At 42.5% G+C, this 25,188-nt stretch overlaps 1 protein-coding gene across 1 annotated transcript in view; it reads right to left on the reverse strand.

Moving 5' to 3' along the window:
- Window positions 1-57: 57 nt before the first annotated feature.
- LOC127618702 (histone-lysine N-methyltransferase 2D-like) overlaps window positions 58-25,188 on the reverse strand; it is a 38,837-nt gene continuing 13,706 nt past the window's right edge. Inside the window, exons 17-54 of the mRNA XM_052091303.1 lie at window positions 24,942-25,106; window positions 24,741-24,850; window positions 24,609-24,650; window positions 24,346-24,516; window positions 23,843-24,031; window positions 23,028-23,144; window positions 22,678-22,941; window positions 22,500-22,583; window positions 22,334-22,420; window positions 22,070-22,228; window positions 21,888-21,972; window positions 21,564-21,802; window positions 21,204-21,277; window positions 21,065-21,115; window positions 19,394-20,980; window positions 19,130-19,297; window positions 18,819-18,937; window positions 16,911-18,712; window positions 16,697-16,820; window positions 16,515-16,602; window positions 16,370-16,430; window positions 16,026-16,258; window positions 12,973-15,939; window positions 12,737-12,880; window positions 12,413-12,577; window positions 12,021-12,168; window positions 11,806-11,887; window positions 11,533-11,708; window positions 11,311-11,435; window positions 11,087-11,222; window positions 10,847-10,971; window positions 8,557-9,886; window positions 6,781-6,917; window positions 6,565-6,695; window positions 6,122-6,407; window positions 5,956-6,029; window positions 5,766-5,874; window positions 58-2,904 (exon numbers count right to left, since the gene is read on the reverse strand). Of these exons, the coding sequence (XP_051947263.1) occupies window positions 2,812-2,904; window positions 5,766-5,874; window positions 5,956-6,029; window positions 6,122-6,407; window positions 6,565-6,695; window positions 6,781-6,917; window positions 8,557-9,886; window positions 10,847-10,971; window positions 11,087-11,222; window positions 11,311-11,435; window positions 11,533-11,708; window positions 11,806-11,887; window positions 12,021-12,168; window positions 12,413-12,577; window positions 12,737-12,880; window positions 12,973-15,939; window positions 16,026-16,258; window positions 16,370-16,430; window positions 16,515-16,602; window positions 16,697-16,820; window positions 16,911-18,712; window positions 18,819-18,937; window positions 19,130-19,297; window positions 19,394-20,980; window positions 21,065-21,115; window positions 21,204-21,277; window positions 21,564-21,802; window positions 21,888-21,972; window positions 22,070-22,228; window positions 22,334-22,420; window positions 22,500-22,583; window positions 22,678-22,941; window positions 23,028-23,144; window positions 23,843-24,031; window positions 24,346-24,516; window positions 24,609-24,650; window positions 24,741-24,850; window positions 24,942-25,106 (12,247 nt within the window). The 3' untranslated portion in view covers window positions 58-2,811. The remainder of the gene's footprint in view (window positions 2,905-5,765; window positions 5,875-5,955; window positions 6,030-6,121; window positions 6,408-6,564; window positions 6,696-6,780; window positions 6,918-8,556; window positions 9,887-10,846; window positions 10,972-11,086; window positions 11,223-11,310; window positions 11,436-11,532; window positions 11,709-11,805; window positions 11,888-12,020; window positions 12,169-12,412; window positions 12,578-12,736; window positions 12,881-12,972; window positions 15,940-16,025; window positions 16,259-16,369; window positions 16,431-16,514; window positions 16,603-16,696; window positions 16,821-16,910; window positions 18,713-18,818; window positions 18,938-19,129; window positions 19,298-19,393; window positions 20,981-21,064; window positions 21,116-21,203; window positions 21,278-21,563; window positions 21,803-21,887; window positions 21,973-22,069; window positions 22,229-22,333; window positions 22,421-22,499; window positions 22,584-22,677; window positions 22,942-23,027; window positions 23,145-23,842; window positions 24,032-24,345; window positions 24,517-24,608; window positions 24,651-24,740; window positions 24,851-24,941; window positions 25,107-25,188) is intronic.

A 25,188-nucleotide genomic window follows, 5' to 3' on the forward strand; every position in this document is an offset into this window, starting at 1 on the left:
AATTGAAACCTTGTACTCTTCAACATATTCATGAAAATTATGCCCAATATGCAGATGTATATTTAAAATGCATTTTATTTTCCTTTAAAAGAAAAAAGCAGAAACAAAGAAATAAATGGGCTGGAAGGGATGGGGACAGCCGTATATAAAGAGATGCAACCTCTGACGTCAAGAAATATGTACAATTCAAAATTATATTCATACAAAACATGCCACATACAATAAAAAAAATTATCATTTATTCATCTTCCCTAAAAGTAGCTCTGCTGTACAGTTGCAGCATCTTAAAAAAAAAAAGGTATGTCAGGTTCAAAAGCAAAATCAGGATCTAGTCTTTAATTACAAATTTTGCAGAGAGATCTTAAATTATTTCAAAATAACAAAAGGGCAAGAGTTACTACAATCCAGTAAACAAATCCGGACTACCCTTAAAAGAAAGCAGAAGAGTTAACTACATCCAATACTAGCTTTGAAACCTCTGATGTATAAATAAAAATAATTTTGAGTGCAATTCACATGTTATTATGAAGATATTTCTGATTATTTAAGTCATACCACACTCCGGCTATGAGGCCTATACACAAGTCATATAAAACCATTCACTTCTACAGGGAGGAAAGAATCGAAAAGAAAAAACAAGACACGAATCAAAACCAATATCATCTTGGGAGCTTCAAGATTTTCCATTTACTCTATACTTGTTAAAATGTCACTGATTCAAGGACAGGGTTCAGTAATTCACAAGCAGTAGCATAAATAAAAGAAATATATGTGAACAATATTACATAAATACACAAATGCTATGCACCATTTTACTGCTTTTCTTTAAAAAAAGTATCTATTTCTATGAAGAAATATTATCAGGATAACTTTCTAACATGAATCCCATCTTAAATGTTTGTCTCATTCACCACAACCACTCAAAAGACAAAGGAGACATCACACATCCTTTTAGTTACACTGTATATGGATTTGTAGGAAAAATGCGGTTAGAAAAAAAAAAAAGTTAAAATGCAAAAACACTCTGGTTCATATACATAAAGATATTACTTAGTTTGCCATTTACATATATTTATATATATACACATTTAGGATTTGTCTGAAAAATTGATATCCAGTGGTTGCTTTTGTTTTTCCAGGAAATGTATTTCTCTACAATTTTGAAATTGTTTAAAAAGGGGCTGAATAAAGAGTTTAGTCCCCTATTATGTACAATTTATACATTTTGCATTTTCTTTTAATGTGAGGTTATAAGTCAGGGGAGCAAGGAACAAAGTAGCTCAGGTTATGCTGGAGACTTTGTTCAACTCCCTTCTTTAAAATTTAACCGTTTTAAATTACTTTAATACAAAAGAAACTAGAAATGCCCTTTTTTAAGTCTTCCTCTGGCACTGCCTCAAGCCTGTGGACTGTGCTACCACTATCAAACCACAATACATTAGATACACTGGCTGTCAGCAGGCAGAGAGACTTACTACAGTAAGTTAACAACAGTCCACTATCACAGAAGGGAAGAGGCTTACACCTAAGGGTCCTGGGTTGGAGTGATGAGATCCAAACGTAGATATAATGAACACAAATGTAAGGATTCAAGATGGGAAAACATGTCAAATGCAGTGGCAGTCTTGCATTACTGGTTACCTTTTATTCGCCTAGTGAAATATTTACGATAAACTTTCAAATTGCACCAACATATATCTGCATCATCTCAAAGTACATGCTGTGGCCCTTATCATCATTAAGAATGTAAGAGAGGATCTGGATGAGTGTTTACACACTAAAAGCATGATCCGCAAATGCACAGAGGCAAAGAAACAGCTACATTGTACCTACAGTCCGATAAGGTGGCCTCCGAGACACCCGTTTGAGTTTTGATTGCTCTAAGTAATGCATCATGATATTGGAACTTTTATATACTGTATTTCCTTTGTATAATCAAATAAGTTGCATTGGCTCACTACTGTAATCATTAGAAATCATCAGAAAGCAAAATATAGATAGGAGCAAACCTGCTGCTTAAGTTTCCCTGCTTATCTGAGAAGGCAATTGCCATGGACACATTCCTGCCTTTCCCATTCCACAGTAGCACTTGACAGTTTATTACAAAGCAAAGACTTCCCACAAACTCAATGAGGTAGACTGGGTGAAATAAACCCACCTTTTAACTCAATATAATAAAACATCTGGTGCCTTTGAGCCACAGGTCAATAGTATTTCAAAGTTATCATATCTCATCAATCATAGATACAAAGTTCTAAGCAGAGCCACTCCAGGATTGTCTTGCCAATGTCCACGATGTCTATCTCCATTGATGATTTGATGGGAGATTTTTCTGGGGCGACGGGATGGTAGCAGAAAGGATAGGTCCAGGATAAAGTGTGTTAATTCATTTTTGAGTACTTACATGGCTTTAATCAAATATCTTCACTGAGTTCTAGTCTAAGTGTTTTGATATGCTAGTTTCAGTTATTTTGGTAGATGTAGATGGGATTGATTGCAGCCAGAGGCAGCTTATTGTAGGAGCAAACAGTGGAGGAAGTAGAGGTGCTTTTGGCAGAGGTGAATTTTATCAACAAGAAAGATTCAAGCAGGTCCAATACCTTTGAGCTCACCTGTAAAGGTTGTGGCCTCAAAAGTCTACTCTTCAAAGCTTTGGCTCTTGTTAATAACAAAGTCTTTCAGGTGAGTGTGAGTGAACTTGTCTTCCTTATTTCAGAACAGCTTATTATCTGGATAGTAAGAACAGGCTTTGGCGCAGGAGTGTTCTGGCACAAGGGAGCAAAGATGGGTCTGACTCTTTCTCTCTCCCTGTTAGTTCATCCACTTTCTGCAATTCCAAGCTCCACAATGGCAAGGGATCTTGTGCTGATCATCCTCGAAGTCAAACTGATAATCATACGTCAGCTAAAATAAAATAATTTATAGAAAAGTGACTTAGTTACACAGGGGGAAAGCACTGCCAAATATCACTGCTAAATTTAAGAAATAGTTCACCCAAAAATGACATTTCTGTCATTATTTACTCACCCTCAAATTATTGATCAACTCATATATACAGGAACCAAATAAAACAAGGCGACACATTACTACCATCAAACCTCATTGGTTCTTGCACGTCTAGTGATACATGACAAGAAATAAACAACATGACAAGAAATAATGAGGTTTCGTGATATTGATGCATTGCCATATTTGATTTGGGCTCTACACAAACACACACACAAGTTAATCAGTGGTGTGCATTAGAGTAAATAACAATTTAATTTCCATATGTTCATCATACAAAGTGATTGCATGCCTTCAGATGACTTAGAACAGGGGTCGGCAACCAATTCTAGCATGCAGAGGTGTAATCACTGGCATGCCTGGAATGGCGAGAGAGGAGTAGTCTATTTCATTCATATGAAATTCTGCACTTGCATTCCAATCTAAATCTCGATGTAATCCTTCCTCATGATCACGCAACATGTTTTCATGAGCTGAATGGGAGGCTAAACAAAAAGTAAAACTGTGACGAGACTGTATATCCAAAGTGCAGCGCATGCCAGCCATTCACACATCACGAGCTGGCAGCGCTTCACTTTCGGTTAATCGCGCATGTTAAAGTGACAGACTACATTCCATGTTTCATTTGTTTCTTTTTGCTTTCAGAACAACACGTGATTTAATAAGGAAACACCACTATTTGTCCTCAGAAACTCTCAAAATTACATTAAGAGAGAAAACAAACCCACACTGTGGGGTTAAAAAAATCTATCTATTCAAAATATAAATTAAACCTGGAATTAAAGTTATAGGATTTTGCAGGTGCAATTCACCAAAAAGGGCGAAATAGTTGATCGGCTTGTAAATTGCACACGCAGCGTGAGTCTCGTCAAAACGCCCATTCAGCTCATGAAAACACACTGCACGATCATGAGGAAGGATAACATCAAGATGTAGATTGGAATGCAGGTCAGGTGTGAAAAACTTCATATAAATAAAATTGGCTGCTCCTTTCTCACTGTTGCTTGTTTATTCCACACAATTTCATGATCAGTAATCAAATAAGCAAATTTTGGCATTATCTATTAACTCATTTTGTTCAAATGGACAGGTTTTCTTTCATTAAAGCACTTTCACAAGATGTTCTGTGAAAAATCACAATCACAAGATTATTTACATGCAGGTTTTAAAAAAAAAAGTTCACTCAAACTTTTATGCAGATAATATAATTTGTAATGAAAAATAAATGATTAAAATTGAAAATACAAAATAGAAATCAAACTTCGGAATATACGCATGTATATTTTGTGTGTATCAGCACAGCCATTAACCAGGAAAATAAAATAAAAAGTCACTCAATGTCAAAAAAGGGTTGCTGACCCCTGACTTAGAATATAATGCACAAACTGAATGGACTACATGTGACAATTTTGGGTGATTCAAGCATTAAAGTCTCTATCAACTGCTATTTTATATATAGTGGTGGCCAAAAATATTGGCACTCTTGGTAAATATGAGCAAAGATAGTTGTGAAAAAAAACCCCTGCATCCTTATCCTTTTGATCTTTAATTAAAAAAATTCACAAAGTGGGAAGTGGCTAAAAGAAAATGGCCAAAGCATTGAAAATACCTATTTCCAGCATCAGGGCAATAATTAACATGTTCCAATCAACTGGAGATGTTAAGAATTGTCCTGGAAAAGGACGTGTGTCGTCGTGTGAAAGAATCTCCAAGGATCACAGCTGGACATCACCGCAAGTGTTTTGGAGGCTTTCAAGAAAAAGAAAAATAGAGCCTCTTCTCTCATCCAACAACAAACCGAAGCATCTTCAGTTTGCCAGACACTGCTGGAACTTCAAATGAGACCAGGTTCTATGGTCAGATGAAACAAAACAAAAAAAAAAGCTCTTTGGCAGCAAACACCAGAGATGGATTTAGCGCCCACAGAGATGATGAAGTACCCAATGCCCACAGTTAAATGTGGTGCTGGATCTTTAATGTTGTGGGGCTGTTTTTCTGCCAGAGGTCCTAGATATCTTGTTTGGATACATGGCATAATAGACTATCAAATACCAACAGATAAAAAAATTCTAAATCCGATTGCCTCTGCCAGAAAGCTTACAAGCTGTGGTTGGATCTTCCAGCAGGACAATGATCCAAAACAAACATCAAAATCAACACAAAAGTGGTTCACTGACCACAAAATCAAGGTTCTGCCATGGCCATCTCAGTTCCCTGACCCCAACCACATTGAAAATTTGTGAGGTAAACTGAAGAGAGTCCACCAACATGGACCTCTGAATTTAAAGGATCTGGAGAGATTCTGTATGGAGGAATGGTCTCAGATCCCTTACCAGGTGTTTTCCAACCTCATTAGGCATTATATGAGAAGACTCAAGAGCTGTTATCTTGGCAAAGGGAGGTTGCAAAAAACATTGAATAAAAGGTTGCCAATAATTATGGCCAATTCATTTTGGAGAAAGATATTTATTTAATAATGCAATATTTCAATTGTTTTCAATTAAAGGTTAGATTTTTGTGAATTTTCACAGCCATCTTTGCTCAAATTTACCAAGGGTGCCAATATATTTGGCCAACACCGTATATCAGAAATCGCAACATTCTTTAAAATATCTCCTTTTGCTTTCTGCAGAAGAAATAAAAATAGTCAGGGTTGGATTGACAAGAGGGTGAGAAAAAGAGGGGATTAACATTTTTTGGGTGAACTATACCTTCAAAGCTGAATTTGTAAAAAGCCTCTACATTTTCCTGTAACTAACCTCTTCACCCTTTGGGATCCTGCGGCTGGAAATTATTATAATCTTGTCCTCTTTGTCAAACGTCACAACTTCTGCGACACAGTTGGGTGCACAGGAATGATTGACATAACTAGGGAAAAAAAGAAAGAAATAAGACCCAAGCAAAGCATTTAGACTTACAAGAATGAAGAAATGCAGAGAATGATCTTACCGGGCAGGACCGCCAGTTAGGGTGGCATCAATCACATGCTCATTATTGGTGCGGAACATGTAGATTCCACGGTTCTGGTTGTAAAAAAAAACAACATAGTTAAGAGAAAAAATAAAAGCACATCTGGTACATAGTGTAAGTATGACATTGCTTGATGCATACAAACCTGCTCCTCATAAATCTTCTCTCTGCGATTTGCCACCTCGTTGCGAATGATAGTACCAATGTACTCAATGACCATTGTGTGTTTTTCAAGGTCTTTAGCAGCATACAGACCTAGTCCTTGAATGCGAGAGCGAGCAAGGTACACGTTGTTCTTCCACTCTGTCTTCAGTCGGCGGTATTGAGAGGATTTAGAATGAACAAACTGCTTGCTATAGGGGGTGTTGATCTCCCCTGTAAATGTGCTCTGATAGGCTTTGGACACACTTGTGCTGTTAAGAGTATGAGGACTGAAGAGAAGCAGAATAAAATTACATTAGATCCTAACAATGTTTTCCATACAAAAATATCTGTTAAGTCTTCTATTTCCTTTGCTTGAAAAACGTAGTGTGCATAATGGATGATGTATGGTTATATTTAAATGTTTATTCAGATTACATTTCTTACCGTTTGCAGTGAGTCAGTATTTTCGGTTCTGATCGTGCACAGCCAGTAGGATTGATCATGAGAGGAAGTTCCATGAGAGGATGCCGGCCATATCTGAATGTGTAATTTTGACAGATTTCCACACCAGGAAGCTGCAGGAGAGAGGTGTATTAAATAAACACTTAACAATACAGTTCATTATTCATGTTATTTTTAAAGTTTACATAAATTTCTCACCGATTCAGTGATTCGCATCACTGCATGGACAGTGAGTCCATACATTTCTTCTCCCTTGACATGCTCAGTGAAGAGCTTCAGCATGGCCGCTTCATCACGCAGCTTGGCAACCTGCTGCACAATCTTGCACCAAATGCCTAAGGAGCAGCGGCATGACATTAACATGATGCGGCAAGATGAATCATTCCATTAGGATTGCATTTTACAAGCATTTTGGAGAGCGTTAAAAGGGTAACTAAACCCTAAACCAACTTTTTTTTAGTTAATGATCTGTAAGAATGGGGCTTTATTAGTACTGGTCATTGATTCAAGTAATTTTTTTGACATTTGTGTATAAAGTGTTTTAATTCTACAATATATGGTGTAAAAACGTCTGAGTGCTGCCCTCTTCAGGTTGAACGGTGGCTACTGCAGTTGAATTTTCCTATTGGCTGTTTGCGGTACTTCGTGACGTAAGCGGTGACAGCTGACGTAAGCAGGTTCCAGCTCACCACGCCCTTGGTACGAGCTACCACGCCCATGGCAGTATAAAAACCATCTCGTTTCGTCAAAACCACTGTAGCGAGTCAGGAGTTGGAATTGCGAGTATTGAAAACGATCAGGATAGAGTATTTTAGCATCTATTTAGCATACCATTTATATAGTTATTTAGATTATTTCGTGTAGCCTAGGTAGTTAATTAGCATATTTGTTAGTGTAGTATTGTTAGAAGCATAGTTAGTTAGTAGCATAGTATTGCGTCAGTTAGGATAGCTTCAAGTTAGCGTAGATTATCTGTATTTAGTACAGTGGTCAGGATGGTACGTAGGTGTAATGTTGCTGGTTGCAACAGCACTGCTGGACTGTATTGCTTTCCATATAGACTTGGAAATTAGGCGCCAGGGGTTGCACGTCCTTGTTCTGGAAGACCGCGAGCTGGAGGAGTGTGCAAACTGCATTTTACACGGGACTGCTTCTCCAACGCAATGGAGGTAAAATGGGCTTCTCCAAACAGCGCGCGCTGAAAAGCGACGCAGTGCCAAACGCTGCTCCTCCTGCATGGACTCCACCACCTCAGCGGCGTCTTGAGGTGAGTGATCATATATATTTGAATCACAATTTATGGTTAGGCTAAAGTTAATCCTCTGGGGTAGACAAACGCACGTTCGCGATGCGGGAGTGTTAAACGTATTGCACCCTTATACATTGTATTACGGTATTGACTACCTGTATAGTTTTATTTGGAGGTATACGGTTTTGTACATGATGACGTTACGCTTTACGTCACATTCTTCTAAGTTGAGAGAACAGCTAACTGATGTTATGTTCAAGTGAAGCTTGCTAAATAAAAATCCTGCTAAAAGGATAAACATCACTGAACAGCGTTTCGTTTGTTTTTCCTGCACGCGAGTGAAGGTGAATGCGCACTCGGATGCTCAACAGGGAGTTAAAACCGCAGTTTGAGCCAGCGGCTCAAATTGATATGGCTCCGGCCCTGTGTCCACAGACAATTCACCCTCATCCACTTCAGGTGAAGGTGGGGGAGAAAGGTCCTCAACTTCAAAAGACCGCTCCGTGGCAAAGCTACTTGCGTCACTCCAGTCACTCTCCATTTTAGAGTCTGACAGCAGCTGTCAATTAATCTGTCACTACGGGTCTCAGGTGCCCCGCCCTCGGTTCGTCCCCTCTATCCCCGCTGGGGTCTGCCCACTTTGAGCATTTTTCAAATATTGCTAGTGGGTGGAGTCAGACTCTGAGCAGGGGTTTAGTTACCCTTTAAAGTGAAAATGTACGTACCATCTGGAGTAGCCTCTCGGAAGTGCAGGTCTTCATATCCATGCTCTAGCACACGCAGTTCAAACAGGGGCCTGCCTTCCTGCTCACTGATGCGACAACGATAGCGACATCTTCGGTTTGGCACACGGGTGCTCCAGTAAATTCGTGTGGCCTCGTAGCCCACAGGGAAGATAGCAGTGGGTGAGTGAAAGGCAGACATCTGAGAGGGCAAGAGCTGACCTACAGCATGGAATATTAGCCCGCCAACACGGAACATATGAATGCGGTCACCGCGTTGCAGAATGCTCGCAATCTGCTTCACCTCATCTCGCTCAATGTAGACACGTCGGAACACAGCAAAACTGCTGAGCTCCTCGTCACTGGGACCTTTAAGCTTGTGCTGAGTGCAGAGCATAGTTTTATCTTTGAAAAACATGCAGCGTGCCCGAATGGCACAGGCAAAATGATAGACATTGGGGCAGCGCAAACGGTTGCAGCTATTAGTAGCACCGGTCTTCTGACAGTAGGCACAGCGGGTGCGTAGTCCTCGACGAAGGGCAACCTCCACGTTGATAAGAGCCCCACCCTGAGTTTCATATACTTCAGTGGACCACAGAGCACAGTTAAGGTGCACCCACAGATCAACATCAATGTTAAGAAGACGTGCAGGACCATCTGTTGCACCATCACCTTCCTCGTGGCAGAAGCAGCACTTGCGCTTGTCTCTGGGCAGCTTGTCTGGTTTCAGTGTAATGCGGAGGCGCTCCATGAGCTCTGAAACCTCACGGCTGTTCTCCTTCTTAGATCCTCCCTTGCGAATTGTGATAACAATCTGAAGACGCTTCCATCGCAGGCCCTTCCATTTTTTGACCTTGGGGCGTTGTTCTTCATCAGAATGGGGCCTGCTACGATGTTTGATGGGTTTAAGGGACATCTCCACTGTGGGGGAGTCGATGGGTGAGGGAGAGCTGACTGAAATAGAGGGTTGTTGTTCTGATAAACCAGCTGGGGGGAGGACAACAGGCTCCTGAGATTCAGATTCTAGTGTAAGAGGGAAGCTGTGAGACTCCAATTTAACTATAGCGCTCTCATCAGATTTGGTCTTGACAGGGGTGCTTGGGCTTGAAGGACAAGATGATGTAGTCTGAACAGGTACCTCTGGTTCTGGTTTGGGTTCAGTTGGAGGTATATTTTCAGACTCAACTACAACAGATGATGGGGGTGGAGGTGGGGATGGTGATGGAGGTGGAGATACCTCCACAGGAATAAAAGGCAGGTGGCGCACATCAAGATCTGAAACATTAGTCATATAACAGTGCTGAGCAGGTCCATCTTCTTGATCTTGACTTTCCTACAAACAGAGAAAAACACATTTATATTAGTTTTTGTAAAAAAAACTAACAAATTTCTCCAAAAAAGAAGAAGAAAAAAAAACACTCTGAAGACATTAGCATGTCATTGGAGTGAAATGTGGTAATAGTTTAAAGAAACTGTTCACCCAAAAATTAAGATTCTCTCATTTACTTACCCTGATGCCACCCAGATGTTTATGACTGACTGTCTCTCTTTCAGGTCCTTATAGTGGATGTACATGGGTGCCAGCACTTTGATGGTCCAAAAGTCACCTTTAGGCAGCAAAAATTTAATTCATGCGACCCCAGTCGATCAATGAATGTCTCCTGAAGCAAATCGATGCGTTTGTGTAAAAAATAGATCATTAAAACTTTATTAACTTTATAAAAGCGCTTCACGTGACGTTAGTGCATTGGCGAGTTCACGTTAGCATTCGGAAGCAGAGCTTATTTAGAACAGAAGATTGAACGTCATGCGAGAGTTCGGCCATTTCAAACTATATCAGGTCCCTGGATGGAATCACCGATTTAAAGTCACAAACGTTTTAATTATCGACTTGTTTCTTCCACAAACCTATTGATTTGCTTCAGAGTCTCATAGATTATTTTTATGCTGGCTAAATGTAACTTTTGGACCGCCAAAGTGCTGGCACCCGTGTACATCCATTATAAGGACCTGACAGAGCTCTATCTTCTAAAAATCTTCATTTGTGTTCTGCCGAAGACTGTCAGTCATACACATCTGGGATGGCATCGGGGTAAGTGAAATATGAGAAACTTTTCATTTTTGGGTGAACTATTCCTTTAAGGTTATGGGCTACTAACACAAAGGCTTCGAGCTAATCCCTAATTAGGGGTGGCAACAGATATTTCCTGAAGTACAAATTCTGCTCTATTATCTTTTCACTCTTGAGGAAAACACATAAGCCCACCTTGAAAAGAAATTACAGGAACCTCACCTGTTTGATGAGAGCCAGGATATCCACTTGTTTTCTCAGGGTACACCCTGGGAGGGAAACATCAAACTGCCTTAGCCATTCAGCATCATTGCTTGCAGAAGGCTCTGTCTTCATACCAAGGGCTCCTGATAGTTAAAACAATTCTCTTTCAGAAAGGCTTCTTTAACAACCCAAAAAAGAGAGCTAAATATTCAGCCAAAAATCTGAGAGCTATTTAGAAAGACAGCATAAATGCATTACCTGGGTTTGAGGAGTCAGATACTTTCCCAGGTCCATCCCCTGGTCTACCAGGACTATGGGGAAAAGTCACCTCATAAGAACTTGGCATACGTATGTGCAGCAGTTGGGCAACAGTCAACATTACTGTGTTGAGATTCTGTCAAGAGAAACAAAACATTTCTTAACATCGTCACATACCCAGTGCTTTTATTTATGGGGGTTCAGACATTCCAAGATTTAAAAACCTTTGCTGCATCTGATGAAAGCATGAATGTTACAGACACTTCATTGCTTTTGTTTTTTTCCCACTGGCTGGATGATGGTACAACCTTTCCATCTGTTGAGGTAAATGGTTTTGTCTCAGGGAAACCTGTACATGGTATAGATTAGCAGATGAACAGATTCAATCATGAATGATATACTAGTCAAGCAAGCTACTAAATTAATATCTAAACAGTGCCACATACTAGGGATGGCAGAGCGAGGAACAAGGGGGATAACAGGAGATATGGCCCTCTCATCATCCTCCTCTTTGGGATCTAATAGATGGGGGAAGCGGGTTGCCTCATCTCCAAGTTGGCTTTCAGGTGAGGATGCGGGTACAATGCTGTCTGGAGCATCACTGTCATCATCACTCTCCATCCTGAGATGAGGAAATCCATTAGTGCACTGACATTTACACACACTACTAAGGATAAGTTGTTCTGTAGATCATATCACTGTGCATTTCAGTAATTTACCGTATATCTTCATTCTGGTTGTGTGGTGGAGTGGGAAGAGCTGCTAGTATGTCTACACTCTTTACCTCCTCTGGAACAGAACCTACAAGTACAAGGAGGGCCATAAAATGTGAAAGTCTGTTAAAAAAAATCCAAGGCATTTTAAATTGAGATGTTTCTTTTCTGAAAGATGGCTAGCAGTTCACCAATGCATCCAAATCAATACTATGCCTTACCTGTGGTATCTTCGGATGGCTCGGTCTCTTTCTGACCTTCTGCTAGTTCCTCTACAGGGGTCACGCCGTTTAGAAGTTTGTGCTGAACGGAAGGAGGTGGAGTGGGGGGAAGTGATGAAGGTGGTGTTGGAGGATTGCTCAGGTTGTTCTTAAGAAATAAAAGCAACAAAGGACCAGATTACATATAAGACCAGAGTAAACATAACTGAAAAGTGTCAGTCATTGGAATCTAAATGCAACTTAGGAACTTGTTTACAAAAGTATTCATTACCTCACTGGAGGTACTGGTTGTTCCTTAGAAATCAAGATTAGGAACCACAAAGAGCCCACACCTATTATATTGTCCCATAAAATAATCAAACAGTTACACAAAGCAGCAAATTATAGTGCACCTTAGTAAGGAGTTGGGAATAGTAGTCCGGAATGTTTTCCAGCGTAGCGTTTCCAAATGAGCCTTTCAACTGAGTCTTGTCATTAGCTGGGCTGCTGCCAAAAGGAGCAAACAAATCTAGACTAGCAGTAATGGAGGGCTCCATCAAAGGAAGAAGAGAAAGTCCCTGTGGGTTATCAAAAGATATAATTAAAAAAATACAATACCTTTCCCCAACATGAAGCCATGAGAATAATGATTCAATATATGAATATTTATCCATATTCAAAACCACATATTACTCATAAAACAGGGTGAAAATTTGTAAGAAACCAATGGCACATACTTGCTTCAGCTGCTTCATTATTGCCTCAGTTTTTCCAACCTCTTCTTTTTTTGTTTTCTTACGAGAGTTTGGACCACGGTCTCCAGATTTTGTAGTACGCTTGGCCTTGACTATTGGAGTCCTCTTTGTGAGTGACTGCAGATCCTAAAAAAAAAAAAAAAAAAGGTAGAAATTAGATTATAGAAAATATTTAAATGTTGGCCTATGCATAATTTATTGACTTTTAGGGGCCGAACCTCCATGTTACGTGGAGTTCCTTGAAGTTTCTGCTCCAGCATTGCCAGCTTGCTATTGATGTGACCATTTATCTCATTATGAATACCATCTGAGGGCCTCTGAGATGCAAGTTGTAAGTTTTTGGTTCGGAGAAGTTTCTGCAGTAGCTGTTGGCCTGTCTCTGTTCTTTGGGATCCAAGATCTCCTGCTTGATTTCTGGAGCTCGGAGCAGAGTTTGCAATAGCAGTGGCACTGCTCACACTGACTGCCTCTCCTGCAATTTCTCTCTTAATAGCATCAAAATGGGCTTCCACACTACCTCCTGTGTCGCACTGAACTTCACCTGGCTCCTGTTTGATGTTTTGCAGCATCATCTTGCACATTTCATTGGGCACTGGAGTTGGTTGAGACGTATGACCCTCAGATGTTTGAGTGACACTTGGAGCTATTGGTAGGTTCTGTTTTGACTGAGGAGATGGACCATTGAGTGCAAAGGGAACTGTATGTGCTTCAATATTAGGTCCTGGAGTCTTGGCAGTTGGAGATCTTAGAGGAGAGGCTACTGAACTCGCTTTCTGGCTAAAGGGGCTACTCTTTCCTGCAACACTATCTGGCCTAGATGGTGTTGACAAGTGACTAGAGAGAGGCATGGTGCCTGGCTCTTGTTTATTTGAAGATGCTGGGCTTGAACCAGCTTTTGGAATTGAAGACCCTGCAGGAGAGCCTGCATGAGAAGGAGAGGCTTGAGAGGGGCTCAGTACGGTTGCGACATGAGACTGTTGTTGCTGAAGATGTTGGGGCCCTGGTGGGGTTTGACACATTCTCATGAGCCTTTGCTGATTAGGGAGTGGACTTCCAGGAGAACCCTGACCCATTAACTGGTGAGGAGACATTGGCCTGGCCATATGTCCAGGTGCTGTGGTACGTACCTGGCTCATCATTGGTCTGGGCACTTGCCCCCTCATCATATGATGCTGATGTACTTGTTGCAACATCTGCTGCTGCTGCTGCTGAGCACTAGTGATATACTGCGGTGACGGTCCTTGAGAAGGCTGTTGCAAAGTCGCCACAGAGCCTTGATGGTACTGTGGAGCCATACCAGTAGGTTGTCCCATTGCTCCTGGTTGTTGCAGAGTCCCAGCTGGCACGTGTTTACCTGCTAATCCCAAGTGGTGCTGCTGTTGTGTTTCTAGACCTGGAATTCTTGGACCAACCACTGGCCCCTGTAAGACCTGGGGACGCATTTGCCCCTGGACCTGGCCTTGCATTCTGAGCATCTGACCTTGCTGTAGCTGTCGCTGAGCAATCATTGCCTGAATTTGCTGCAACTGTTGGCTGGGAGTCAGGTGACGAAGTTGAGGGTTCTGCGCAATGAAGGCCTGAATGTTAATAGGTGTGCGTATTTGTCCTGTGGGAGCACCAGGCCTTTGAGTAATCATGATCTGCTGACCTCTAGGCATGGCCATCTGTTGGGTCAACAGGGCTTGCTGCTGTTGATTTGCAATGCTAGTCATCGTAGTTTGAGTCTGGCCACTATTCTGGCAGAGTACATTTTGTGGTTGTTGTGCAGCAATCTGACCACCTTGCTGCTGGGCCATGAAGCACATTTGTTGATCTTCCTGTTTTATTTGTATGGAGTTCTGAGTCTGAAGACCAAGTTGCATCTGTTGTTGTGGTTGTACTTGAACGTGGGATCCTGCCTGTTGGTTGCCCCCAAAGCCATGTTGTTCTGTAACACATGTGTTCTGGTTTGTTTGCTGCTGTGCTGTCTGTTGTTGGCCCAGAAAAGCATGTGGTTGCTGTGGATGTCCAACAACACGTTGCTGCTGCTCCCCAGTAGACCCTTGTTGCTGCACCTGAAGTGGAATAGGTGGCCCACCCTGTTGGGGGGGTGTTTTTGGACTAAGTATTCCTACATCTTTATGGGCAGGATTCTGAAGATCTTGGGTCAGGCCCTGAACCCCCTGTTCAGCAACTCCTTCGGTACTCCCTGATGGAGTTTCTAAAGTTTTTTGAGGCTCGGATGGACCAGTCTGTGTTGGTTGTTTCTGTTGTGTCATTTGCTGCTGTTGAAGTTGGGCAAGTTTTTTTGCAGCATTCTGTTGCTGTTGTGAAATGAGCATGCGTTGAGCCAACAAACTCTGCTGCTGAGGTGTGAGCTGCAATGATGGCCCCCTAACCACATGCTGGCCACCTGGCCCATGCTGATCCATCAAACCCTGAGGTCTCTGAAGCTGCTGAACCATTTGCTGATTACCAACCATTCCCTGTGGTTGGCCTGCTATCATATTTGCAGTTTGTGTCATTGGCTGACCCATGGCATTATGTTGCATCTGCCCAATAACTTGGTTCCCCATCATACTTGGATGCTGCATTATCCCCAGCTGACTTTGTTGGTTATTCATTAACCCTTGTTGTATGTTTGGTTGCTGTTGTCCCATAAGCGTATTGCCAATCAAAACCTGGGCTGGCTGGTTGCCCATGGCTCCGGGCTGCTGGCTCATTATACCAGGCTGTTGAGTTTGATGTGGCATAGGCTGCTGTCCAATCATCAACTGCTGTTGTTGCTGCTTCTGCAACTGTTGGACCATTTGCATCCTATGCGGTAACTGTCGCTCCTGTAGAATTCTTGGGTCTGGTCCTTGTGCTCCAGGGCCTTGTGGGAAAAAGCCAGGAGGTGGGACCGGTTGCACAGTGCCAGGTCCAAGTGGCAGAGGAGGCTGGGCTCCACTGAAGGGTTGCATCTGTGGCATTCTAATTGGCATACCTCCTTGAGCCATCGCTCCTTGAGGGATCCCTCCAGGAGACTGACCAATAATTGGTCCTGTTTGTTGGCCCATAATAATTTGTCCAGGCATCTTAGAAAGCATTTGGGGTGACTGTGTAGAGGGACCAGGAGCTAGCATGGAAGACCCTTGCTGATGCTGCTGTTGTTTACTTCGATACTCTGCAATAAGATTTGTGTGCTCCTTCTGCTGTTTACGGACCTGAAAAGCAAATTATCCTTGTCATAAGAAAGGTATCGTTTTTTTAGTTAATATTATACGTTTGTAAAAAGACAGATTTTGCATACCTGGTCCAATTGTTTCTGAATCTTACTCTGTTCCTCTGTGACCAACTTGAGCTTTTCAGCATCTGCTTCTGCAAATTCACGCCCTGCTTTCTTTGCAGTGCGTTGCTTGGCACACAGAGCTTTGCGTGATTTGCGATGTGCTCCGATCTGCTCCTCTAGGAACTTCAGCTGCATTTGTAGCAACTGCTGGGTGTGCACAAGCCATTCTTCATATTGGTGTTGCTCGGCATCATCTGTTGAGTTTGATGGTACAAAAACATTAAAAGCATGAATTAAATACAATAATTTGTAATCGTTTGTGGATTATTTGTACTATATTGCACAAATAACAAGGCAAAACATACTGATGATGCCAAATTGTGGAGGATTTGGTCTTGCTTGAACCTGGTTGCTACATTCTCCCTCCTGAAAAAAAAAAAAAAGGAATGATTTAAGGATATTCCCTTAAATTCATCAGAAATTTAAACTTTAGGAGAAAACTAAACCTACCTTGGAAGACCCAGATGCAAGCTGAGCCTGAGGATCATCACTTCCTGGGGCTGAGGTTAGCCTCTGAGCCAAAAGTGATACTTGCTGCCTGTCCATGTTGAAAAAATTAAAATGCAAATCAATCTAAAAACTGAACTGAAGTGTTTTCTTATAGTGAGTTAACAAAGACCTCAAAGAGGTACCTGTTCATCCCAGGTGGCACACCCATAGGATCTTGAGCCAATACCCTTTTAATCCCTTTCAGAGCCACCATCTTTGCTTTTGCAATAGGATCCATAATGTCATCTGTCATGAATTTATCTAGATCTGAGAAAACATATTTGCAAGAATACATTAAATATTTGGATCATATAAAAGAATAATCAAACAAGGTTGATGGTACTCATTTCAATACACCTTTATCTGGTAACAAGTTGCTGGCCATATTCTGCTTTACAAGATGTGGGGGAGGTGCTGTCTGCTGCTGAGGATTAAGACCAGGATGAATTCTGCCAGGCTGTGCACTTCGTATCATGCCTTGCTGCTGTCCAATTGCAGCATGTGGAGGTGAAGGCATGGCAGCACCAATTAACCTCTGCTGCTGTTGTGGAAACATATGAGGTGGCCTGGGCACCATACCTGCTTGAGGCACAAGGCTTTGGGACGGATGGTGGTGCTGTGGAATCATAATTTGATTTGGCTCCTGTGGAGGCTGTTGTTGATTTTGAATGTTGTGAAGCTGACTGCCAATCCCTTCCTGTAGAGCATTTAACTGCTGTTGTTGTTTCTGAAGCTCCTTCTTTTCATGCTCCAAAAGATCTTGTATCAACAAAGGAAGTTCACTTGCTGCTAGTGAGCTTTCTACTTTGTCAAGATCATCTGTTGTGGAGTGGTGGCCAGCTTCTGGTAATCCAAGTGGATCATCTCCAAGGTCTGGATTGGGTGTAGCTGGTGGAAAAGACAGTGTATCTGCTTGGCTAGGAAGAGGAAATGGTATACCACCTAAACGGACGGTGCTCAATGAAGCTGTTCCAGTCTTTGATTGATTAGAACCTTTTGCTCCACTGAGCAACACTGACACAGCTTCCCCCATGTCATCTTTAACAGAAGTTTGTCGTTGTTCAACCAATTCCTTGTCTTCAAGTTTCACAGAAGACAGTCTATTGGCATCAGAGGACTCTACCTTAGGAGAGCACAAAGTATTGGTAGTAGATGAACTCTCAGTCTTCAAAGGTGGGTGAGTGGCAGTTGCGTGCGTGCCCCGGCAAGGTAATTCAAGTTTTGGTTTCTCTTCGACCTTGATTTCTAAATTAGCAGAAGACCCCGATCCTTCCCCCTCTGCTTCAACAAGCCGTAACTGGTCTGAAAAAACATCTTTGGGATCACCCTGATCAAGCTCAGGGTCAGTGTAAGCTAGCAAGTCAAATTCATCACTGTTGAGCAGATCATCCAAATGAGGATCATTGGTCTCAAGATTGTCAAGGTTTCCTAAATCATCATCGCCTTTGTCAGGATCCAAGTCAAGGGTAGCAAGATCATCATCCTCTACTCCGGTTTCTGCCACTGTATCACCCAGTCCTTTGGGAGCAAAAGCATCCTCTAGGTCAGGCTCGGGCAAGTCAACTGGATTCACAACAGTCTGTTGACGTCCTACTGTAGGAGTAGCGTGAGCAATGGGTTTTTTGGGTGTAGTTGTTGGCACCTGTTGGGGCTGTGATTGAGACTGACGAGGGGGTACACCGCTTTTTTGTTGCATCAACAAATCCATTTCACCCTGCTGTAACCCAAGTCTGGGATCACGAATCCCCTCTGCTGAAGCATCAAGAGATGTGGGTAAAGTCTGCTGAACAAAAGCAGCAGTCATTTCTGGTTGTTGAAGAAAAAGGCGTTGTCTGGCAATAGGGGCCCTTTGCATAAACTGAGGACTTAGTGGCATCCTTTGGGTATTGTGCCTCAACTCAATAAACTGAGGTGGAGCTCCTGACAAACAGCTCTGTACTGCTTCTGCTCCAGAGACTTGCACCCCAACTAAAGGATTTGGCATATTCTGTACTGACTGCATGTTGAGAGCATTGTTGATGGGAGTATTAATTTGCTGCCTGGGAACGGCTTCCATCAAGGTTGGCTGTTGGAACCTCCGTGGAGCTCCTTGGGTTTGCCACTGTGCAGTAAATGGTGGACGAGGAAACATCCCCTGGGAAATACTGGGTACAGATTGCCTAAAACAAAGTATACATAACAGAATGTTAATAACGAAAACAACATGTACAAGCAGTGTGTAAAACAGAGTACTAGATACCATTAGTATTATTCAGTTCATTGTACCTTAATGCACCGGGCTCCATAGTTGCTGGTGGAAGTGCACGGCAGAGCTTTTCATCCATCACTCCCATTGGTAGAGGCATCCTGTTGGCAATGGCTGCCTGAGTAACCACAGCTCTGTCCTGCTTGACATAAGGTGATAATGTTATGCTAACACTACTTCCTTTTTAATTCAGTATATCAAATTATTACAGAGTGTCAAATAAAGAGATCAGTCATATTGCTACAATAACACAAATAACATCTCTTTAGTCCAATTAAAGAAAAAATAATGCAATAGCTATATCAATTAAATTACTGTTTTAGTTGAATACCTGAGGGTAAGGAGGTGGTGCACGGTGGCTTTTATCTTGCTGATAGACTGTAATTTCTCCTCCTGGCCAACTCTGAGTAGGATTACTTGCCACAGGTGCTTCCTTCTCTTGGCGAAGTGAATTTCTCTGCATTTTTTGTCTGATCAAAAATTCTCTTAATCGCTGCCTCTGTGATACATGAAATACAAAAGTACAATTAAAACCACAGATTTTTTTCCATAAACACTTTGAATATTGCAAGTCTACTTGCTGCTTAAATTTTACCTGTCTGTGCTTTTCTAACTCAGATGGACTAAGGCTCCCAAGAGCTGGATCCTGACCACCTGACATATCTTGTGTCCCTGGCATGGTGGGTAAATGTGGAGCATCTGATGGCCGCACAGAAGTTGTATCTTGGTTTCCAGATGGAAGTGCTATTCTTGTGTTAAATTCAGCACCCACTGGTTGTGTCTGGGACTGAGGCTGCTGGAAGTGAACCTGAGCTTGCTGAGGAGTCATCTGCTGCTGGCACCCTACTTGTTTCTGGCCCATTTGAATACCTATACCAGGACTGCAACTGAAAGCCGGGGGTTTTCCAGAGAGTGGATCTGCTACTGAGGGTGAGCAGGGGGGTTGGCTAGGATGAGGTGAGCCTCTGAAGGGTGGGTTACCTTCTGGAGCTACAGAAGTTGGGCGAGGGGGTTTATGCAGCGAGGCAAAGGGATCTCTGGACTGAGGTCTTGAAGGTGGGTGGGAGTAAGGGTCAGGTGACTGAAAGCGTGGGGTGGCTGGTGACTGCACAGAAAGTACATCATTGGAAATGGATCCTGGTGTGGCAGGTGACTGAGAACTGCCTTGTGACTGAGGGCTGGGAGGCAATCTTTGATAAGTTTCTTGAGATGCAGGAAGCCTTTGTGGTAAAGGAGAGGAGCAATCACCTGACTGAGGTCGTGGTGTGAGGGGAGGATGGGCATATGGGTCAGAGAATGTGGAGGGAGACTGGCGGTAGTTTTCAGGAGGATGATTAGGTGATGCACCTTGGGCGTGTGAAACAGAAAAGCTACCTGCATCCCCCTGATGCATACGAGGAGTCATGGGTGCTTTAAAAAGCCCATCTCCAGAGTCTAAACTAGCAGGAGAACCAGAGCTTAAATCCTGTCTGCCAAAAGAAGAACGTGGTGAGGGGACACTAACTGGTACCATCCCAGCAGGTGAAGAAACTATAGCAGGTGATGATGATGGAGATGAAGCATTGAGCTCTTGTCGGCCAGCTCCATGCAAGCCACGGTAAGGGTCAACACAATGAGTTGTATGGGGCGGTGAGAATACCTGAGAGTCTCCAGGCCCACTAGGCCTAGCTCGAGGACTCTCAGGTGGACCGAAGGCCTCCTGAGATGACTGCTGAGGTTTGGGGATCTGTTGCTGTGGTCTAAAGAATGGGTCAACCAGTTGTGCCCTGCGAGGAGTCCCTGGCTGCATGTCAAGGGAGCCAAAATTGTCTGGACGTCCCTGAGTAGCACCCTGTGGGCAAGGCATAAGATAACCTGAGGAAGAGGTCGGCAAGGGGCTGGAAGAAGCCTGTGAGTATGGGGTGGATGGCTGAGACTGAATGTGTGGAGAATTAGAAGGAAGTTTAGAAAATGGGTCTGTCTGCATATCAGCTGAGCAAGGAGTCTTGTGTGGTCCATCAGGAAAAAAGGCTGAAGATGCAGAGTCTGGGGCAAGCGGATATGGACTCTCAGCTGAGCTTGGCTGGGAGGAAGTGGATACAGAGCCTGAGGGTGGAGGAATTTGGAGGCGCAAATTAGGACGCTCCCCTTTAATACGACCAGGCTCAGTTTTGACAGGCCGGCACACTTGACTCTCTGCCTGCTGTTAAGAAGATTAAGAAAAATTGTGAGTTTTAACACAGGCTCTCATCTGATGAACATGTAATTTAAAAGGATGCTCTCTTACCTTTTGTGCCTTGTTTATTCTCTGAGCAGCCCTATTATCTTTGGCCTTTTGCTGCAAAGATAAGGCACAAGTTGTAAACACAAGAAAAAAAGACTACATTAAAATGAAGTTAACACTACAGGTTTAGACAAGCACCTACCAGATAAGGAACCTTGTCAGCAGCTGATATCTTCCTCCAAATCTTCATTATTTGTTTGCAACGACTTGCCCAGTCTGTGGAAGTAAAGAAAAAATAAGCTAACCCAACAGATATTTAGCCACCGTTTTGAGGATTGCAAAAGGACATATGGGCAAACTTAACAGGAACAATTGAAAAGAAAACTTGACCCATTAATCAAGTAATCTTATTTGAAAAATCAAACGTCACCTACAAGTAGGACCACTACAACAAAGGACATGTACAAAGTATTAGATACATGAAGATTACTTTGCTATCAAAAAATCTTCAGGATTAGCACCAGTGTTAACTACAGTCTTAAAAGTTCAGTTTGATACTAACCAGGGTAGTCCTGCTTGAGACTAGGGAAGTTCATGTTAGCATAGAGGACAGGAGAGATGGTAGATAGATTCCCTAATTCCTCATCCTTCTCCCAGCGCTTTAGACTACGCTGATTGTATGTGAGGCCATCACCTTCCTGTTCGGTAGGAGTTGGGGGAGTGGAAGGAGTGGCTGGAGTGGATGGTGTTGCCCATGGGCTTTCATCATCTTGGTCTGGGCTGAAAAGACCACCTCGATCACTAAAGATGAGACAAACCAAAAACAGTTTAAGAAAGAGAAATCTACAGAGACAAAAGGACAAGTAACAGGAAACCTTTGTCTTACCGCATGTCAAAAAAGGGGGACTGGGAGAGACCTGAAAAAGAGTCCATCATTCCAGTCGAGGGCAGTGTACCAGATAAGGAAGCACCTGCATGTTAATAAATGGTGAGGTTTTAGGTGTATGCAGGTACAGAAAACAGTATATAAAAGGTACATGCGATTCATTTAAAAAGGCACAGCTATACCTGGAAGGAGGTTTCTTTGGAGCAAACCAATTTGATTTGGCTCACACTCAGGCTTAATGCTAGGCTGAAGCCCCCCACTTACAGAGCTCCCCTCAGTGGTGCCAAGTACCTTCCGGAAGAACTGCTCCGAGTCCTGATTTTCCAGTACCTGGGGGTGATCTGGTAGGAGGGAGAAGGCAGTCTTTTAACAACAGTTGATATTAGCAGGTACCTCTATAGCATTATATATATATATATATATTAGGAGAAATAGGATTAATTTACTTTCATTCTTCTGTGAGTCAGGCTTAGGAGTATCTTCTGAGGACTGATCTTTTTTGGAAAGTTGCCCACTTGCTCCTGGCCCAACTGCTACAAAATGTTACACAAGTTAAATATGTTTTGACAACATTCACTGCTGAAATTTCTAACCAGCTTTAACTTAAATTACCTGCTACATCTCCTGGAGTCTTAGATCTGTCGCCTTCTTGCTTTAGTTCCATTAGGGGACCAGTTGGCCTAACTATGACCTCAACTATAAAGAATAAATGTAAACAAATGTTTAAATCTATGCCAAGTCTAACTTTATTACTTTCAAACACTAACACTGATATAGTGTCTTGCCTAACCTGGTTCAGAGGCTGTGTTTCTGGCCCCATGCCCAGGGAGTGGGGGTCTCAGAACGCCCTGCATGTGTCTATGGCCTGGAGGAGCAAGAAATGCCCTCTTACTCTGATCAAGTAATGTCTTGCCAAAGAAAGCCTCTTGCAGGTATGCAGGAAACATGTCCTCCAACTTGCTCTTCTTTCTACCCCTGCGCTTCTTGGCTTGCTCACCATCTCCCTCTGATGTCTTTGCCTCTGGCACATCTAGAGGCAAGTCAGGATGAGGGCCTACATACAAAAAAGACAATTAAAATGACTGGAATTTTATGTTTTGTAATCCACTTTTGGGGTAGACACAGGTTAGGCACACTTGCCTTCCTCAAGTTTTGCTTCAGCCGTTTGCCTTTCAGGAACACCATCACCAGAGGCAGACAGACTCCTCCTCATTCGTGTGTGACATTTTCTTTGCCGGACCATGAACCCTCCAATCCCTACAAATGGAAAATAACTTAAAGGTGCTGTATGTAATATTGACAACAAGCGTTTGAAATGGGTACTGCAGCCCAAATTCAAAATATTGGAGTTGTCTGCCCCGCCCCAGACTCTAAGCTCATGCGGGTTGCCAGAATGTTGACATGCAAATTAGCCAACTCGGCATCCGTTTTAAAGGATTTCTGGGCTTTAAGCTGTATCCATCTTCCAAAGGTATCTCCAATATTTATACTTGTTTTACTATGCCTCTGGTCATGGTGGTTTTTAGACAGATGGCAAGGCTTTATAGGTCGGGTGGAAGCTGTTATTTCTGATCCAGTTCGTCTGCTGGCTTCCATGGCTGCAGCACGCAGTGTTGTCTGCCTGCAAACGTGTTCAAATCTGGCAACCCAGCAGTGTCGAAATACTATTGGTGAGTGGGCAGGGTCACACAGGCCAAAACATAAACAGAAATTCTGGCCCGGAATGGAAACTTCAAAGTAGAATACACTGGCAGTAGCATTGTTATCGGAGAAGCCAGAATTTCAACTAAGCATGTTTCTTAATTCTCTAATGGCATTTTATGGTAATTTTATGATTTAGTACAGTAAAAATATTACATATAGCACATTTAATTAGCATTTTCAGTTTCTTCAAGATCAAAACTCAAATACAAAGCATTAAACAGACTATCACTAGAAAACAAATGTTTGTTGACCTGGTCTGTATGGTTTACGCTTTCGCTTCTTCCCGTCTTCAGTTTCTTCTGTTACCCCTTTGAGACCTTCACAGTCAGCCAAGCCCTCTATACTTCCATCTGCCCCCATTTCTCTGTCCACTCCACCATCCCGGTCTGGGCTCCCAGGGGCCTCAAGTTTGGGTTCACACTCCATTGCTTCTGCACCCCCTATTACAACATCAGTTCTCTTTATTTGCATTCACAACCAAATCACAGGGATCCACCATCCTACTTCATCAGCATGACTTAGTTAATTCACCCAAAAATTTGAATAATGTTGTCATTTCACTCACCATTCTGTTCTACAGAAGAAAGTTATGGTTTGGAACATGAAGGTGAGTACATATTTAGTTTTTTTGGGTGAACTATCCCTCAAATCAATGTTCCAGTAAAACGAAACAGAACAAAATAAAAATATAAAACAGTTTATTAAGTGACTTGTTTTGATATATGAAAATTATTTAACTCTGTAATGAACTGACCTTTCCCCTCATCACAATCAACCTCGCCTTCTTTCAGTTCATCAATACACAAGGTGCCCAGTCGAGACCGGCGCTGTCTGCGCTTGTGCAGTGGTGACATGGACATGCTACGCAACAACGACATACCCATCTCAGTGAGCCAGACACCCTCCAGACGATAGAATTGTGGCTCTGGGGGGAGGGGGGTAGACAGAGATAAAATCAGATAAAAAATATTGCTAACAGAGAAAACAGAAAACACATGACAAAACCTGTACACCTACCTGGTTCTTTAATTTTGAAAGCAGACATCATGGGAGATTCCACTTAAAGAGATAAAGGGTATATTGAAGCAATATTGAAGCAAAAGTAGTAGTTTTGAAATGAATGTCTATCAAAGCTATCATGAAATTTACCAATAGGCCTGGGGACATATGGAGTGCAGGCTGTACAGGCAAAGCCTTCATCAGATGCTTGTTCAACCTCATCCTCAGTGTAAAGACTCTCGCATACAGCATGAACCCATCTATACAGGCAAACGGACAAAAAAAGTTCACACAATTCCAATCTTTCTCAATTAATATCATTAATGTCTTATAAAGCCATTACAGCCTTACCTGTCACAGTGCTGGCACTGTAGAAGCAGCTCCTCCTCCATGAAGTTCTCACGGCACACAGGACATGTTACCAGGCTGGCGCAAGGGCCGCAGTGATTGTAGTTATTTTGCCACTCACAGTGGAACCCTGGGGAGCTAGCACCACACTGCATACAGCACACACACCTGTAGATGGCATAGTAATGATCTGGTCAACAATCTCCTCTGATTTGCACACAAACCACACACATTAATCAATGCACAGTGG

Source organism: Xyrauchen texanus, chromosome 25 (genome assembly GCF_025860055.1).
Source record: "Xyrauchen texanus isolate HMW12.3.18 chromosome 25, RBS_HiC_50CHRs, whole genome shotgun sequence".
Taxonomy (NCBI): Eukaryota; Metazoa; Chordata; class Actinopteri; order Cypriniformes; family Catostomidae; genus Xyrauchen; species Xyrauchen texanus.